Genomic DNA, 18,090 nt, shown 5'->3' with positions numbered 1-18,090 from the left:
GATGTACTGGAGTGCCCTGAATGAAGGAGTCTATTAATGTTAGACCAGAATTGTTGTGATTGTTTTGGTGAGATTGCTGTAGTTTACAATAGTAGTTTTTTGTCAGTCAGTATAGCTTTTTTAGTAGTATTCCTTAGCTGTCTGAATTTCTGTTGCTCTGAGATATTTTTGGATGCTCTCCACTTGGCCCAAGATGTATTCCTAAGCAATATGAGTTTTCTAGTTTCTTTTGAAAGCCAGGGGGCAGATTTAGACTTCATTCTGATAGAACGTTTAGGGGCATGCTTGTCAAGGATAGTTAGGAATTTAGAGTTGAAATATTTAACAGCCTGCTCAAGAGGGAGAGTTTTTAGTGGGTACCAGTTACAGGCACTAAGCTCATTTTGGAATAATGCAGGGCTAAAATGTTTGTTGCTTCGAGAGACCTTATAAGTAGGGGTGTTAGGGATATCATTCTTTTGTCTTATGATGTAAGTTAACATATGGTCACTTAAGTCATCTGGTAGAGTCCCTGCCTTGTAAACTTGTTGATGTTTATTAATGAGTATCCAATCTAGGATACTGTCTTTGTTATTGGGTTTGTTAAGTCTAGTGGTGGTGGTAATAGTTTGACTAAAGCCATGAAGATTAATATGTGATGAAGGATTCTCTGTGTTTACACATTTCCAGTCAGTATTAAAATCACCAAGTATAATGGTTTCTTGTGGGTAAGAAGTTGATACCCAGCTTAGAATGTCTTCTATTATAGAAATATTATTACCACGTGGTAGGTAGATGCAGATAATATATAGGGCTTTGGAAGCATTTAGTCAAAGTCGGGAGATCAAAACTTCAGCTTTACTATCCTGAGGTGGGTAAGGAGGAGATCTGTAGAGTGGATTTATACAGTAGACCTACTCTACCACCCCTACGTTTAGTGCGGTTGAGTCTTAATATGTTGTAACCTGGGGGATTATTTCATTATCTTTAGTTACCGGTTTTAACCAGGTTTCAGTGAGGCAGAGTATATGAAAGGAATGAGTATCAAGGAGGGCATGGAGATGTGCAATTTTATTGTTTATACTGCGGATATTAAGATGACCTAAAAGTAAAGAATTAGAGTGGGTAGCTATAGTGAGGGAAGCGGAAGAAGGAGTTGTAAAAGGTGGTATGCTTGTAGGGCCTGGGTTGGGGTGGATGTCACCATCTTTTAAGGTGGGAGATTTTAGGGCAGAAAAAGGGCAGTTGAGGAAGCCGGTTAAGTATTTTAGTTTCATTAGAGTTGTGTTATTGAATTTAATATGAGTAAGTCGATGATACTTGGCTAGCAGGTAGCAGGGCGTGGTTGTGGTGTTTATTTGAAAATGGGTAAAGGTGTAATTATCACTAGCTGTTTGTTTAGGAGAGTAGTTGAAGTAGTTATAATTAACCTTATTAATGGAGGTGAAGAGATAGGCGGAGGTGAGAATAGATATGAGAGTATAGCATTAAAAATTTGGTTAGGACAGCTTTAGTTGTTGAAGACATATTTTAAAGAGTTTCTTATGTAGTTATAGCAGGAAACAGGGTAAGAAAGACAAAGGAAAATAAGGGTTTTAAAGTTGTTAGTGTAGGAGTGGTGATAGGCAGTGAAATAGCCTTAAGAGGGCTTTAGGAGGAGGTACAGGATGTTGGGGGAAATGTAAAATAGGTGGAGTATGGTTAAAATAATTAAGATGGTAGAAGTATTGGATTGGATCAATTGGATGGCACCTGGGGGTGCTTTTCAACATAGTTCACCAGGTTTATAAGACAGTAACTATGTTTTACAAAAAAAAAATCACTTCAGATCTAGTCTGACAAAATTTTTAATGAAAGGTTTACCAAGTCTATTATAGTGCATAGCCTTATTAAAGAGACTTGCCAGGCTTATATGCATGCAATTTCCAAGGCTGGGAGTAGAGGCCCTTATGGAGTGGCATCACCAGTGCTGGTATGTCATACTTCTCATATTGAGCCTGTAGTTACTCAGGTTAAATGGCATATGAACTTGTTCTGTCAGAGTATGTTTAGCACTATTTATTCTACAGCCTGATATATAACTTGGTCTCACAAGGTAAGTTTTCTTGGTCTTGCACAGCACTTTCAGTACATGTTTTTTAGTGATGATGGGGGATGGGGGGAAATGAGAGGTACAAGGATTGCAAGGCTTTGGATAGTCATTTAAGTAATAACATTTGTTTTTCCTTTACAAAAAGAGTATAATTTTCTCTGCATTACAGTCAAAAAGACAAACAACAACCTGTTGTCTTGGGATGCATTGCTTGTTTGTGCAGTTTGATTGTATCTTTCTGGGATGACTGCAATGAGGATGTTGTTAACTTTATCAGATATTAACTTAGTCAGGTTTTCAGTATGCAGAGCCATGGGTGTAAGCATATGACTTGTGTTCTTGGCCTGAACTCTGCCTGGTGCTGGCACTATAAATAAGGATGCTTGTAGCTAGTCAGCATTTCAGTATGCAAGGACAATACAAATATTCCTGGACTGATTTGTTAAAAATACAATTTTTTTTTGTATACCTGTTACCATGCTGGGGATGGATTAGTGGTACATCATGTGATTATATCTGTGGCAAACTGCAGTAAAGGCTACTTGTTGATAGTCAGACTCTGTCTCTGTGGCAAGAGGGATAGTCATGTAAGTGTTTTGACTCATATTACTCGAATGACTTGGTCTCTTCAGGGGATGGTGTGTGAATCTGTTTTTATTTTCACTTCCCATAGAGTTTATCAATTCTACATGTCTTGGATTGGTAGAGTGGTGCATGATTACACCTTTCTAGAGCTATCCACAAAACCAGATACTCTTAGCTTGCCATGCCTTTACTGTAGTTATTAGAGGGTAGAGTAAGTGTTTACCTGTGACCCTCTTGCCTACAGAGAGAATTTTACTAGCAGGGGGTTGGAGGTTGGCATGCTGGTTAAGATGTTTGCATTACAGACATGAAGTGCAGGGTTTAATTCTCTAATGAGATAATTGGCTGGGCTTGAGGTAACCCACAAGGGCCTAAGAAACTAAATGATAAACTGATAGTTAATTTTATTTAGTATAATTTAAAGTATAAGTTTGAGGGTCTCTGGGAAACTGTATCTGACAAGTATGGAAACACCACCACAGCTGCCATTGTTCTGAAGGCATGGGAGGTTAAAAACTGAAAATTTAAACATATACTTATGTAGCTATCCTTTGGTATACTTCACACTTCTTTCTATTTAAATTGGAATGCTGGTCTTTTAAGACATTCTTAAGTCACACTTTTCTGCCCAGTAGGTTGATTCTTAAGGTTTTGTTCCAGCATCTTATAGGTGTTTCGTCCAGTCTATATCAATATTAGAAAGACTTGTATTGATGGAAAAAGAATCTTTCTGTATAGGCTCTTGTGTGAACCAATGTTGATAATTTCTACAGTATATTTTTCATTTGCCCTACAAGTGCACTATGAGAATTCAATTGGTTGCTTACCGCTGATCACAACTGCTCCATTTCCTTCTCATCATAGGTAGATTTTTGTGTGGCAGGAGAATTTCTGTTTGTGAAAGGCCAATGAGCACTATTGTGAGAGCATCTCCCCTTTTCCCCTAGTTGTACAGTTATAAATTTACTACACAAAACATAAGTTTGTGGATAGTGGGGGCAAGACTCCCACAACAAGCATGGTAGAGGGAGCTGATCACCTACAAAAACACTTGTTTTTTTTTTTGTTTTGCATGTGGAATGCAGGGCAATTACTTTGAAAATCAGTTGCGACTGATAGATACTTCGTTAAGAGATTGTGTTTTGATCATTCAGAGGTGAAGGGTGTTTTTCACACTTCTCATATGAATTTATTCCCTTCATGCAATCATCAAAAGAATAAAATTAAGGCTGTGTCCCTAACATCTTTGGCAAGAATGTTGGGGTAACACCAAAAGATTAACACATCAATTGTATGTTATACTTAAGGACAGATCATAATAAAGAATATTGTGAAAATGGTCTTAAATTCAAACAGGTCGCTAAATTGCAGCATTGAAATACTAATTCTTATTTAACTGAAAGAACAAATCAAATTATTAGAGAAAAAATTCAAGAAAAGATGATTCTCTAAGAAGATGTAGAATGAAATGAAAACAGTAAAAGAGGCCATTCAGGAAAAAAAGTCTTGCAAAAAGGAGAGAAACACTTACATTTTGTTAATGTTTCCTCAGGATCACTGTGACAGTTTTGGGTATCTGCTTTGGACTCTTTGTAATGACACAGATGCATTTCTGGCTGCATCCAGTGCATACTTTCACAAGCATCTGAAAAGACACAGAGAAATAAAAGAAAGAATAAGGCAGCCTCTTATCCTCCGAGCATTAGGATAAACATTTCATAACTAAAATACATTCCCTTCTACGTACTGAATACAACCAAATAATATCTCATTCTTCACCACATGATGTTACCTTAATGAAACGGACTGTAGCATGGACAGTTTGTTGAAATGATTCAGTACTGTAAGACATGTTGCAAGGAATTGAACATTTCTAGAGTGAGATCTCTCCTTTGTTCAAAATGTGAAGGATTTAAGTCTAGATGATTTATTAAATCATAACAAAATGCAACCAAAGACATATCCTTCAGCACAGAAATCTGCTGATATAACACATAAGCATTAAGCATAGAGAACAGGCATCCACTGTAGTATAAAAGTGGACCTTGGAAATATATAATTTACACATCTTTAATAACCAGTAAATCTCTGCTTGCTTGTATACTATCTTTAAAGCTGATGGATAAACGTTAAAGACGGTTTGTTCTTCTAGTGCATTGTTAAGTACAAATGACTTCTTCCTATGCAATTTTTTACCAAAATACAACTTCAGGATAAATTCAGGATACTGCACAAAGTATGCCAGACTGAAAGGATTAAGTTAAATAGCATTTAACCAAATCGGCAACAACAGGATGTTCCTTTAGTTCAGTAAATGTCAAATCTAGGACTATTATGACAGGGGTGGTTATTATAAATCAAGCTGAGTAGCTGTCAGAAGATGAACAAATCTATATTATGTACCTCATTCAGGAAACCTCATCTTTCTCCAGCAAACTTCTGATATTCTTAAAACAAAAAAGGTAAAATAATTACCTTTTTTAGGATATATAACACCCTTCAGTTCCACATTTCAAAATACATACACACATACAAACACACACACACATACAGACATACACACACACACACACACACACACACACACACACACACACACACACACACACACACAGACACACACACACACACACACACACACACACACACACACACACACACACACACACACACACACACACACACACACACACACACACACACACACACACACACACACACACTGAATATAAAAGACACAGTCATGTATTTATCCAACAACTTCATCTGCAAAAAGCATAGCAGAGGTGACCATACCTCATTATTACTATACACTCCTGATAAGGATTCTTCATAAAGTTGCCAGTCTTAAAGATGAAAATTGATCTATATCTCTTCCTTCTTGTCCTTTCCCTTAACCCAGGGAGTAACTGGATAATCTAATATAGGTTCATAGGTTCACAGTAGATTACTAGGCTAGTGGCTCTAGAGCCTTTACAAGCCTAACCATGTTAATCCCAAATATCCCCATTTGTTCTTATTAGGCAGTTCACAGAACAAATTAATGAATAGAGTGGAACTGTGATCAACACCGGCTATCCCTGTCCATGAGAGACACGGGTGCCACCCCAGGGGGGGAATTTGCAATGCCCCATCCAGTTATCTAGGTTGCATTTGAATAGGATCAGTGAGGAGCTCTGTTTTACATGAATAGGACGTCTATTCCAGAGAAACAGCAGTCTCTGGGGGAGATATATTCTGTTAATGTCACAGGCTAGGTTGAGATCCCTAGAGCGAATGACTCTTGTGCCATTTGACTTGCAGATGTGCAACATTTCCATTAGGGCAAGGTTGGAGATTGCCCTGTAGGCTAGGCAGAAGTTGCCTGTCAGCACCATGTAGGTCATGGCTTGGAGTCCCAGTATTTTCTTAGTGAGAAACCTCCAAGATCTCTGCAGGTGTCTGGTGAGGTACATACCAAAGGGTGCATTATACTCTGTTAGTGGTTTGATGAGGGTATTGTACAGTGGAGTTATAACATCACTTGACCTGGATGCTATGCCCTTGCATATGAGGTACACTATGTAGAAAGATTTCCTTACCAGTGTGGAAACTTGGTGGTTGAAGTTCAGATTGCTATCCACCTGTGTTCCCAAGTCTCATACCACTGGGTTGGAACTCAGGGGGGTACTGTCAATATTGTAATTTGTACAGAATTCCATTATGCCAAAGGGAATAATAATGCATTTCTTTGCATTTAGTTTTAGACCATGGGTTTGGCACAAATCATTTCTTTGTGTTAGCCCTTCTTGTAGCATGTTGCTATCATTAGGGGACTCAATGATTTCTCCCAGTTTGCAATCATCAATGAACTTGGTGAGTCACAGGCTGCCTACTTTGGCTTGGACTTCTGAGAAACAGATGCCAAACAATAAGGGGCCCAGCACAGACCCCTGTGATACTCCACTGGTGATGGGTCTACTGGTGAAGGTGGAGTCACCAATTTTGACAGATATTGTTCTGTTGGTGAGCCAATTGGCTACCTGTCTAGTAACATAAGGGTTATACCCCAGCTGGGAGAGTTTCTCAATGATGCTAGAGTGGGGGATTTTGTTGCAACCTTGGCAAGGTTGAGATAGGCTGTGTGCGCTGTATTACTTTCATCCATGGCTTTGGTGACATTCTCAAAGAAGTCTATCAGGTTTAATAAGTATGATCTACCCTTAATGAAGCCAAACTGGGTTGGTTCCATCATTTGGAGGTTGCCTGTGTCCTTCTTGATAAGATTCATGATAATTCTTTCCATGGCCTTTCAGATGAGGCTGGTTAAATGTATGGATCTGTAGTTCCCAGGGCCAGCTGATGGCCTCGCTTAGTGCACGGGGATTACTGTTACTGTTCTCCATTCTGCAGGAACATAGCCAGTTCTCAAGCTATGATTTAACAGAATGCCAAATGGGTCTGCTAGGTCTTGTTTCAGATTGTTTAGTAAACAACCTGGGATATTACTGGTCCCACTGAGACCATGTGTTTGGCCTTGGTGAATGCATAGATGACCTGTTCACTAGAGATACTAGGCAGAGGGCTGATGTCAGGTATGCTTTGGGATATGGTAGGTGGGGATGGGGCGGGTGAAGTTTGTACTGAATTTGTCAGCTAGCAGTCATTCTAAGAATAGAGGCAATGGATAAATGTTCGTTTAACCCAGGGGGTTTATTGGCCTCCAAAATTAGTTGCCAAAAAAGTTCCCTGACCTCAATTTATATCTCCCAGAGCCCTCCCCTGGAATCCTGTTCCACCTTCTTTAACACAAAGAAACTCCACCTTGCATGAGTGCACACTAGGGAGTGTTTATATAGAGTGTTGTTATTATCCTTAATCCTTATGGCATTAAGATGCTCATAAATCCTTCTTTTTAATCTGCGGGTGGTCTTTCCGACATAAAATGCTCCACAATGTTCACATGTAGCAGGGTATCTCACCCCTTCACAACTACAATTAGAAAAACTATTAGCCCTAATAATGCTGTCCCTCTCCATGATGTACACACTTGCCTGATTCTCTGTGTATGAACATTGTGCACAGGAACCACATTTGTAGGTGCCTAATCTTCTTCGGTTAAAAGGTTTCTTGTCCTTTTCCAAAAGGTCCTTCAAATTTCTACCCTTTTTGTAGGTGAACCATAATGGGGTGCTAAATAATACCTCCAATTCTGAATAACAATTACATTTATCCCAGTGTTTTCATTTCATTTTCATTTTTTATGTATATACATATAAATATATTTTATTTTACTTATTCACTCATATACATTTCACTCAGTCCTTTGGATAGGATTTTAAAAGTTAATGTTTGTATTTTTAACATGTGGGACTTGAGTATGTACATATCTGAAACAGTGGGGTTGGACCTAGGTTTTTATAACTTGTTATATCATTGTGTGTTTTTATTTAAATGTGCATCATTCAATTATATAATTATTCTATTAAAAACAAGGATGGGGGGTATATAACAAGAAGTTACAGCTGATTACTTTGTTACATCTGATGAAGTCCATTTTAGATGAAAACCCTACATATTGTGGTGCATTTATGTGTATAAAAGGCTGTTAATTCTGTGTTTGCAGTGGATATAGGGTTACCACCTGTCCCACTTTGAGAGGGACAGTCCCTCTTTGGGCAGTTGTGTCCTGACAAAAAATATTAAAAAGGGCAAATGTTCTGAGATTGTAGGACATAATTATGTCCCATATTTTATGTAATAGTTGCATAAAATAGTTATTTCTGTATCTAAAATACCTAAATGTTACAAGAAACATAATAAGCAACTAAACTGCTACAGGAATAAGCTTTTATTTAGGAAAAAAAGTTAAGTTCTATCCTTTGTACTGACCGTGGGTATGTGTCGGCCTGTAAAATCTGATGTGTGTCCCGAAAATGTCCCACTTTGGCCATTTGAAAAGGTGGCAACCCTAAGTGGATATAGTTTTTTACCAAACCTCCTGCTATTGGTGCCTGTTTTGGTGTTATTTTTTACTTGCTTTTTGTTTTTTTTTTTTTGGTTACCTTGCCTCCTTTGTCTTGTGGTTATATGACTGTTGTTCATACAGTATGTTTAGTAGAGATAATCTTGAAGATGTACTGGGAAGATAAGACAAGAAAGGAAAAACTAAAAAAAATACTAGCCAGATAATGTTGAAGATGTAATGAAGATAAGAGAAGAAAAGAAAAACTAAAAATAGTAGCCAGTTTGTCAAAGGAGGAGAATATAGACAAGTTCATATGAGGTTCATTGACATTTTAAGGGAAAGCTTTTCAATATAATTTAGGGGAGAGTTAGTGGGTATAGATGGGACAGTAGGAAGTAGACGGCAGTGAGTTGGTAAGTAACGTGTGATTCTAGAAATAGAACCCTCATGGCAAGGAGCTATAGTAATTGTGAGATCAACGGGGTTGTATATTTTGCCTTATGTGAGTGCAAGGCATTCTATGTAGGAAAAACCGAGAGGAAGCTGAAAAGGAGAGTATATGAACATTTGAATGCCATAAGTAATAGAAATGTTAATAATGCACTATACAGGCAGTATAGAATATGGAAAAAGGAAGTTTAGGTTTTTTGTACTTGAGGAGATCCCAAGGGATATGAGGGGTGGTATGTGGGAGACTAGAAATGAACACAGGGAACTTTACCGGCAGATTTTTTTAGAAGTCAGTAGGTTCCCTGGACTAAACAATGGTTTATCCCTGGCTCAAGTTTTAAAGCTGAGAGTGGTATACAAACATAGCATTTGATTGTGTTGAATTTCTGCATACTGAGAGATCATAGTTATTTTAATTGTGAAGCAGTTGTGAGTTTTAGATCCAATAGAGAGCACATGAATATTGCTGCAAATTTTATAATGTTATATATCAAGTTTTTTATGATTTTATTACCCTTAAGGAGAGACATTGTTTTAACATTTATTGATGTAAGCAGTTACAGAGTTTATTTTACATTATGAATTGTATTAAAAAGAACTTTTAAAGTGTAGAATTGTTGTTGTAAATGAAGTTATTTATATTAGTGGAGGTGAAAAGCACTGTGGGTAAAGCCTATAACATGTTAATTTTAGTGTTGCACTGTTTTTATTGGCAAATTTGTATTTAATTGAAGGATTTAAGGCATGTAATTTAGTTTGTTAGTTGTATCTGATGAAGTTGAGGACGAAAACATATTTTCATGGAGTATCGTTTATGTGTTGTGCTTTCTTACTGCATTAAAACTGTGTTAAGCCCATCTATTGTTTCCTGTCTTCTGGAGTTCCATTGAGGTGTGGATAACTGTTTTCTAAGCTACAATTGCACCTTTTTCTCCTTTATTGTGGTAAGTAACGCGTGATAATATATAGTACATCTGTGGGAGTTTTAAAGAAGAGATTGGATAGTGGGTAGGGTAAAGGTGTTAGAATATTTCAGCCAGGTGCTAGATAGTTACATGTCCAGGAGTTGTTTAGGTGGGAAATAAAGAAATAAGCTGTTTTTTGAAGATGGTTTTGTTAGGTTGTACCCTGATTTGTAGTGGTAGGGATATGTGTAATTTAGTGTTAAATAGCACTGAAGCAGTTAGAGCAAGTGCAAAAAAAAAAATTCTATCTAATTTTGTAAGTCCAGATGGTTTTAGAAGCAATCCATTTGTAATCATAGGTGTCCAAGCCTGGCACAAGGAAGGTCTGAATGAATGGGCCTATACTACTACTACTACTACTACTGCTAATAATAATAAAAATAATAATAAGAGAGGACATTCCACAGATACAGGCAATTACGGACCCATAAAACTGACCACCCTCATATGCGAAGCCAAGGAAACATTTATCATGGAACTAATCGATCAGGCCATAGGGAACCACCAAACACTGGACCCATCTCAGTTTGGATTCATTAAAGGCAGGTTATGCTTACTCAACTGGTGGATTTTTTGAAAAGATTACCAAAACAAAGGATAAAGGTAACACATTGCATATCTCTACATGGTCAAAGCATTTGACACAATTTCCCACTCAGACATAGCAGAAAAGTTAAATAAACTGGGAATAAAACCCTTATATAGCCCACTAGATTGCCAACTGTCTCACAGACAGGATGCAGGAAATCAAAATACAGGAAGTTACCTCTAAAAAGAGTCCAGTCACCAGTGTAGTCCCCCAGTGTTCTGTGCCGGAGCATTTCCTGTTTGGCATATGTTTTTATAAAGGCAAATACCGAAGGGCACTGGCCGACTAAGTTTGCAAATGCCTGCAAGCTAGAAGCTGTCATTGAATCCCCAAATTACTTAGACATGCAGGAAGGCTTGTCCCAAATAAATAACTGGTGTCAAAATCATGGAATTAACTAAATGCCAGCAAATGCATTATTATATCCTTTGGTAGGTGTTCTATTCTAGGGAACTACCTCTTTAATAATATGTCCCTAATAGTTAATCTAGTTGTTTGGGATTTGGGAACTCATGTGGACAGTGACCTAACTTTTGACAAACCTGTGTTCATTATTTTAACAGAGTCCTCTTATACTGCTCAGCTTATAAACAAGCGGATTGTGCCAAGATCTAGGAATGCCATTATCCCCCTTTACTCGGCCCTTATTAATCATTGAATATAATGCCTTCTTTGGCATGTATCTGTCCACACACATACAACAAATGAAACCCCCACAGAGATACCTTACTAGGAGGATATAAGGTCTAAACAACATGTCCTACATAAGCCATCACAAGTCCCTGTTACCATGCTCAGCATCCTACAGTCTGCTAAGAAGTGGCCCATGTCTGGCATGCTAAACATCCTCGATTCAATACTGATGGATTTACGGCACATCAGGAAATCAAATGGCATCAGAAATACTTGATCTTGGGATCTAAACCTCTTCTACAATATCAACAGAACAGTTTGGTTGAACAGGTATATCTCACAGAGGACATCACTGCCCTGGAACACACTTCCCATCCATATCATGCAAAGTTCTTCCCTGTCCATATACAAGCACAAGTTGGATGTATGGATAGGAAGCAGAAAATTTACCTCAGGACTGCCCCCTGTTCTACTAATGGACAGAGACATCACCTAAATTCTTTATCCTCTGCATGGGTCCCCTCAAATTATCTATTGTATGATCCAAGTTATTCTCATTAGGAGTAATAAATAATTATCAGCCATGGGATGGGTAAGGCCAATCATTAAACAAATGGGATTGATTAATTCGAGCACAAAAAGGGAAGCTGGCTAAGCTTAATTTGGCCCACAGAGATAGCTAGCCCAGTACTTAACTATGATTCTATGAACTTATGATAAAAAGGTCCATCTTATTTAACCATCAGAACCTAAACTATATGCATTTGGACCTACTGACTAAAACTTTCACAAGCCGCATTCACTTCCTTACTTTTTCTGCCATGGACCTTCACAGTACCACTCTCCATTTCTGTCCTGTCATAAAATATTACATATTAAAGAAATAGACCTAGGCTGCTTTCATCAATTAAGAGACTTTTCAGAGTTTTTGGTGTTCAAATACCCCATTTACATATTTTTTCTCCTATTCTTTCACTTTTTTTTTTGCAAGTATTTTCTCATCTTTCCTTCAGTGTAAAGAGGCTGTAATAAGGCTGGAAAAGTGAATTAGCTGTATTATAATTGGTTTAATCGCCTGTACAAATCTGTATTGCAGTCTAACACAGTCTATGTTATTGCATACATTTGTATTCTGTGCTGTTTATTGTTAATACATTGATGCATGTAAACATTTATTATTGATGCCAGTTGGCCAAGAAAGTGCCTGAAAAGTGTCTTGTACCAGTCTACTTACCCATTTAGCAAACAAATAAGCATTAAATAAATAAATAAATAAATAAACAAATAAATATACATATAGATGCATTCAATCAAGTACATCATATAGTAAATGTGAAATATTAAAATAAAAATGTATATCTAAATATATAAAATGTGCATTTATTGTGTGGAAATGTAATGAAGCTTAAAAAGCAATCCCATCTCTATTTCATGGCTGAAGAAATCTTTGCAGAACAAGTTTAATGTTCCCTGAACTTTGCTGCACTAGGTGACAAGATGATGATACCTTAGTAGTTTGTTGGGAATCCCACCCCCTTTCCCCAAAAATAAGTAACTGTAGAAATAGGAAGACAACTAAATTTCAACCAAAGCTACAGCAAATCAGGGTTGGGGATTTATGCACCAAAAGACCGATTGTTAATTCTCAAAAGGAAAGTTACTGCATTAACAGAGAGTTCAAATTGTGGTTCAATTTCATGTAAGGACTTTGCAAATTCTGTTTTGAGTTTGAAGCCAAGGTCATTAAGGATGAAGTATATGTTTTATTGAAATTCAAATTGTTCCTACTTTAGCTGTTAAATATATTTTTCTGATCATATCAGTCTTTTTGAATGTTTCATTTTCAATTTCTCATTCAAGGTTTGTACTGTTTGCATGTTTACTTGGAAAGGAAGTGTACTGACATTTATTTCAAGTAACTTTTTATTATTAAGCTTTAAATGCTTGTGTCTGATGCCTTATTTATTGATCAATGTAATGTTTTATGCATTTTAGGGGTATTTTCCAACTGCACAGTATCAGCCGCTGCTTTTGCAGTGCTAGAACACCCTATGGTAAGGGGGCAAGCGCTTAGTATTTTGCCAGAGGACATGGTAAATTGTTTATCAAATTGAAAGTGTAACACTGAAGAGTAAATGGAAAAAAGAATGATCCCACCAATTTTGCCAACACAGCATTACAATGTGATGCTCAAAACATTTGGGTGTAGTCTAACCCACCCCCCCAAACACCTCTTTGCAAAAAAGGGGGGGTTGGCTCAACTAAACAACATCTCAGAATAATGTTTCCAATGTAACCAAATGGGTATTTATTTTTCAAATGTCTAAGGCAACACGATAGAGAATATTAATCAAATGAAAGAGCTAATATATGTAGAAACCAGCTGTGAGTGTTTAGACTGCCCCTAACAGTTCTTTCATAAACCATTGCTGAGGCACACTGAATCAGCTGTAACTATTGTCTATGCACAGCCAGCTGGTGTAGCATGTATTCTGCCTTGTTGCCATAGTTGGGAAAAAAGACTAGCAATTCTATGGATTGATTCAAATTTGACTTTGAGCATACCTTTTGTAGGAAAGATGGGTTCATTCTAAGGGATACTTTATCTCAGTGGAAAAATATGTAGGGTGGGGCTTTATTGATGGAGCTTGCAGTTCTGAAACTCTTTTAGCTGACGTGATGGCAATCGAGAAAATTATTTTCAGGGTCAAATACTTCAGGTCACAGGATGATGCAGGTTCAAAGGGGGGAAGGATCAAACATGACAAAGCAAAATTTAGCTCCCATGGTGCAGGCGGGTCTAAGATGGGTGGTCTCAGTAACATAGTACCCTTTAGGAAGGCTTTGCAGAGTCTGTGGGACATTACATTTTGCCTCCCCTTCATCTATAAGGAAGTTTGATATAGCTGCCAGCTGAACTCAGATAGTAGTTGTAGCTGTGCCCTCATTAAAAAGTTTTGCCAAGAATTCTAATATCCAGGATATAAAGTCAGAGAAAGGTTCAATGTGATTATCCAATGCCCAAAGGGAAAATCTCCTCCATTTGTTCATGTATAGTTTTCTGGTTGAGGCTTTATGAGAAGATATCAAGATATACTTCAATGAGGGGGAAATGTCAGGCAACCTGGCTATGTGCAGAATTGGAGCAGCCAAGCTGTCAACTTGAGGGTTTGAAGAGATGGATGAAGCAGCCCTGACAAATGAGTCAGGAGGTCTGGAACTGGGTCCAGAATCCATGGCTCCTCTGGAGATGAGGCCAACGAAAGGGGAACTATATTTAATGAGGCCAGTATGGGGCAATTAGTATTAAGGTTTTTCCCAATGAGCTGGCTTTCTGAAGGACTTTGGGTAGCAACAGAAAGGGGGGAAAGGCATAGAAGAGGCCCGGGGGCCAATAGTGCACAACTGCATCCCTTGGTGACTCCCTGGAGGGGAGAATCAGGGTAAAGCAGCTGCTGCATTTGGTGTTCATGGACATGGAAGGTCGCAGCAAGGCTGGCCCCACTTGTGAAAAATCTGATCTGCCACTTCCTGTTTTAGGGACCACTCATGAGGCATCAGAATCATTCTGTTGAGTTTGTCCGCTATCACGTTGGATTTCCCTGGGATCTGAGTTGCTATCGGAAAATGTTGAGAACAGGTTGGCCTCTCGACAGGGGGGGGGTAAGACTTGGTTCCTCCTTGTTTGTTTATGTACCATACAACTGACATGTTGTCTGTTTGAATTGCTATAGTTCCTAGAAGGAGAGTCTTGGAATGCTTGCAATGCCAGAAGCACTGCCCTCATCTCTAGGACATTGATGTGCTAATGGGTCTCGTGATTCTGCAAAGTAGCCTGGACTATCCTTCCTAGATAATGTTCCCCCAACCCTATCTGGGAAGTGTTGGTGGCCACTGTGGCTAGCGGTTGTGGAAGAAGAAAGGGTAAACCTAGACTCATGTGAGTTGAATGAAGCCGGCAACAAAGGTCCTTCTTGCAAGTCTCTGTTATTATAATTTGGTGAGACATGGATAGATCCTGCATGGACCACTGTGTGAACAGCAGCCACTGCAGAATTGTCATATGAAACAGCACCAGTGGAATCAAGGTTATTGCTGCTGCCATGGTACCCAAGACTTTCAGGACAGTTCTTGCTTGTACTTCTTTCTTGGAAAGTAGATTTCTGACTCTTTGTTGAAGGACTTGAACCCTTTTGGGATGAAGCTTCATCATCATTTGTTTTGTATCTAGATCTGCCCCTATAAAGACGATATGCTGAGAAAGCAACAAGGCAGATTTTTTTTGTAATTTATTGTGATCCCTAGGTGAGAACAAAGCTGAATGGTGGCTTCTCTCGCTTGTGTTAGTAGATGCTCGGTGGTGGCAGTTAGGAGCCAGTCATCTAGCTATAGAAATACTTGGAATATTGGGTGTCTCAAGTGAGACGTGACTACTGCCATACACTTGGTGAACACTCTAGGGGCTGTAGTAAGACCAAAAGGCAGAGCCAGAAACTGATAGTGACTGGGTCCCACCCAAAAGTGCAGATGACTCCTGGATGGCCTGTTCACATGCGTGAATGGGCATGCCTTTGCTAAAGGTTGGGTGGTAGGCTGGCAATTCGGCACCATAAAAATTGACTGCCAATCATTAGCGGAGGCGAGTTCTGCTGTGGCAACCCCTAACCAGGAAAAGCTGAAAAGGCAAACAAGTACATATCCTGGAAATCTATACAGCACATCCAATAGTCTTTTCTCAGAAATGGGAATATTGACTGCAGTGTCACCATCTGGAACTTTATTTTTCTTACAGATTTGTTTAGTCTGCTGAGATCCAAAATGTGTCTCCAGCCGCCTAGTCTCTTTGGCACTAAAAAGAATCTTGAATAAGTTCCAAATACTAATTGGTCTGTGGAGACTGCTTGGATGACTCTTTTTGTCTAGCAACTTTTGAATTTCTAGAGTTGCCTGTTCCCTTTGACTGGGTGGAATGTCCGGGATATTTTTTATGTTTGGGATGGGGAAGGAAAAGGGTATAGAGTAGCCTCTGGATACAATGCTTTTTCTCCATTTGACTTTTGTCATCTTTAGCCATAAATCTGGGTGCAAAGGCAAGTGACCCTCAACTGACTCAAGAGAGGGACAAGAGGGCCTCCTTTCAGGAGTGCTGAAAGGGCTTATCATGGAAAGAATCCCTGTCGCCCTGATTTTGCAGACCCCCCTACTGCTGCATGGACAGCATCTCCCATTATTACTTCCCCCCTCTGCCCCTGGGGGGAAGAATCACCACGTGCGTCTTGAAAAATTCTCTGGGATTTTCAGAACCACATTTTTCCTCCCTTTTGACCTTTTGGGTAAGGTCTGGAAAGTAGAGAAAAACAGATCCCTATGGCAGTGAGAGTTTTTCCTTCTTGTTCACACCTGGTAAGTGGTCCTTAACTTTCAGCCTGAGCAAGAATGAGCCATTGAAGGGGGCATTAACAAAGGAAGATTTAAAGGGTTCTGCAAAGTTACACAGACACATCCAGGAATGTCTCCTTAAGGAAATTCCCAAACCCGCCACTCTACTCGCTCCATCTGCTACATAAGAACTGAGCCTCATGGAGGAGTTAACTACAGAGTTTAAGGTGGAGAGCAGAGAGGTAACTTTATCTGATACCCCTGCAGCTACTGTACCTTGGAGAGTCTCTCCTAGCTCCTTCAGGAGATCTCTTTGTAGCCTAGTAAAGTGCGTCAAATAATTCAGTGATCTGAGTGCAAAAGTCACTGAAGAGAACATGCCCATGCCATATCTGTTCATCATACGAGACTCCTTGATTGGCGGATGGACAGATGAGGATGTCTCTGAAAGTTCTTTTTTGGTGGCTGCCGCCACCACCATAGCATCTACTAGAATGCACTTAGTAAGGAAATCCATGTCTGACGGCACAGTAATAAATTTGTCTGGCCTCTGAGGAACAGTTTCCACTGCATCTGGAGACTCCCATGCCTTTTGACTAACTAAATCCATAAGGTCATCGAAAGCCAGAGACATCCTGGCAGAAGGGTGAGACCCAAAGGCTTTCAGGTCCACAGACTCTTCCTCAGAAGGGTTAAATGGCTTCCAGCTGCCTCTCTGCCTAAGAATTTTCAGGATGTCTGCAAAGGAGATATACTCAGAGGGCAACCGTGGGGGCCTTTCTGACTCATCGAGGTCTGTATCTGAAGTGACTGACTCCTCTGGGGAGTATAAATGCTTCCTCTTGCAAAGTCTTTTGTGAGGGACCTCCTCAGAAATGTATTGTAAGCGCTCGTAGGTAACCTGAGGAAGCGCAACTGTGTGTGTGTCTTTCGTCAAATAAAATCGTTTATTTTTTTATTTATTCATGGTGGGTCCTTTATATTTTCAATTAATTCTGGAGAGGTATTGAAAGACAGGGGTTCACTCGATGGGGTATCCTGAGGTCTAGGGTCTCCATGTGTCTGTGGACAGTGTGGTGCTGAGACAGACACCAGTGCTTTAGAGGAAAGAATGACAGGACCCGAGAGTGGAGCTCTCTGATGAGACCGCATTCTCCTCATCACCTTGAAAGACCCCACCCTGATCCGAGGAAACCCCGGCTCCGAAGAACCAGAAGGCATTCCCAGGACCAAGAGGGCTGGCTCCAGGGCCGATGTAGGAGCCAAGCTCACCCGCGTCGAAGCCCCAAGAGGCAAGTTCAGATCCAACAGCTGTACAATATGACTCTTCTCCCTGGACCTGACCAGAGAACGTGAGGTCCTAGACCCCTTGAGTTCAGATGGAACCGAGGACGTCTAAGTAGACATCGGATCTGAAGATCCCCAGGATGGGTCTCGGCACTGACTGTTCCACTACAATCGGTTCCAGGCA

The 18,090-nt window shown here is 39.4% G+C and overlaps 1 protein-coding gene across 5 annotated transcripts in view; it reads right to left on the bottom strand.

Moving 5' to 3' along the window:
• Positions 1–18,090, bottom strand: part of LOC122815798 (CD276 antigen-like) — a 278,889-nt gene that overhangs the window by 27,057 nt on the left and 233,742 nt on the right. For all 5 annotated transcript variants that reach the window (XM_044088594.1, XM_044088595.1, XM_044088591.1 and 2 more), the window contains exon 6: positions 4,188–4,301. In XM_044088594.1, coding sequence (XP_043944529.1) covers positions 4,188–4,301 — 114 coding nt within the window. The remainder of the gene's footprint in view (positions 1–4,187; positions 4,302–18,090) is intronic.

This window comes from Protopterus annectens, chromosome 11.part0 (assembly GCF_019279795.1).
Source record: "Protopterus annectens isolate FY-2018-M chromosome 11.part0, PAN1.0, whole genome shotgun sequence".
Taxonomy (NCBI): Eukaryota; Metazoa; Chordata; order Ceratodontiformes; family Protopteridae; genus Protopterus; species Protopterus annectens.
Note: the sequence above shows the minus strand (reverse complement) of the source record. Positions and strands in the feature narration are given on the sequence as shown.